A 504-nucleotide genomic window follows, 5' to 3' on the forward strand; every position below is an offset into this window, starting at 1 on the left:
GCTGCCAGCTGCTAGCAGCAGCAGCAGCAGCAGCAGCAGCAGAAGCAGCAGCGGCCGGAGAAGCCGCAGGAGCAGTAACAGCAGGAACAGGGAAGCTGGTGAGCTGCAGCAGCAGCAGCAGCAAATCTGCTCCCCTCGCTGGGATCGCTCTGTTCTTCCCTGTGCTCGTTGCTGCTGCTGCTGTTGCTGTTGCTGCAGCTGGTTCAGCAGTCTCGTTCTCGCCTGTTGCTGCTTCTGCTGAAGATGCATCATTTGCTGCTGCTGCTCCTGCTGCTATACCTGCATCAGCAGCCCAGCCAGCGTCAAGGCCGACCGCCTGCAGCAGCAGCAGCTGCTGCTGCTCGTCCATTCGCGGGGAAAGATAGCAGCAAGGGTGAACCCTGCCGAACCTGCTGCTGCTGCTGCTGCTGCTGCTGGAAGGAGCAGCAGCAGGCGCTAGGAAGTGTCGGCGAAGGGCTGCCCACAGAGGAGCAGCTTCTGGCGGCTGCTGCCGCAGCAGCGGCA

At 62.5% G+C, this 504-nt stretch overlaps 1 protein-coding gene across 1 annotated transcript in view; it reads right to left on the minus strand.

The window, feature by feature from the left end:
* ETH_00042520 (uncharacterized protein) overlaps nt 1-504 on the minus strand; it is a gene marked incomplete at both ends in the record, with an annotated part of 1,398 nt that continues 894 nt past the window's right edge. The window contains 2 exons of the mRNA XM_013374857.1: nt 1-8; nt 89-502. Of these exons, the coding sequence (XP_013230311.1) occupies nt 1-8; nt 89-502 (422 nt within the window). The remainder of the gene's footprint in view (nt 9-88; nt 503-504) is intronic.

This window comes from Eimeria tenella, genomic scaffold (genome assembly GCF_000499545.2).
Source record: "Eimeria tenella Houghton genomic scaffold, Eth_scaff2315, whole genome shotgun sequence".
Taxonomy (NCBI): domain Eukaryota; phylum Apicomplexa; class Conoidasida; order Eucoccidiorida; family Eimeriidae; genus Eimeria; species Eimeria tenella.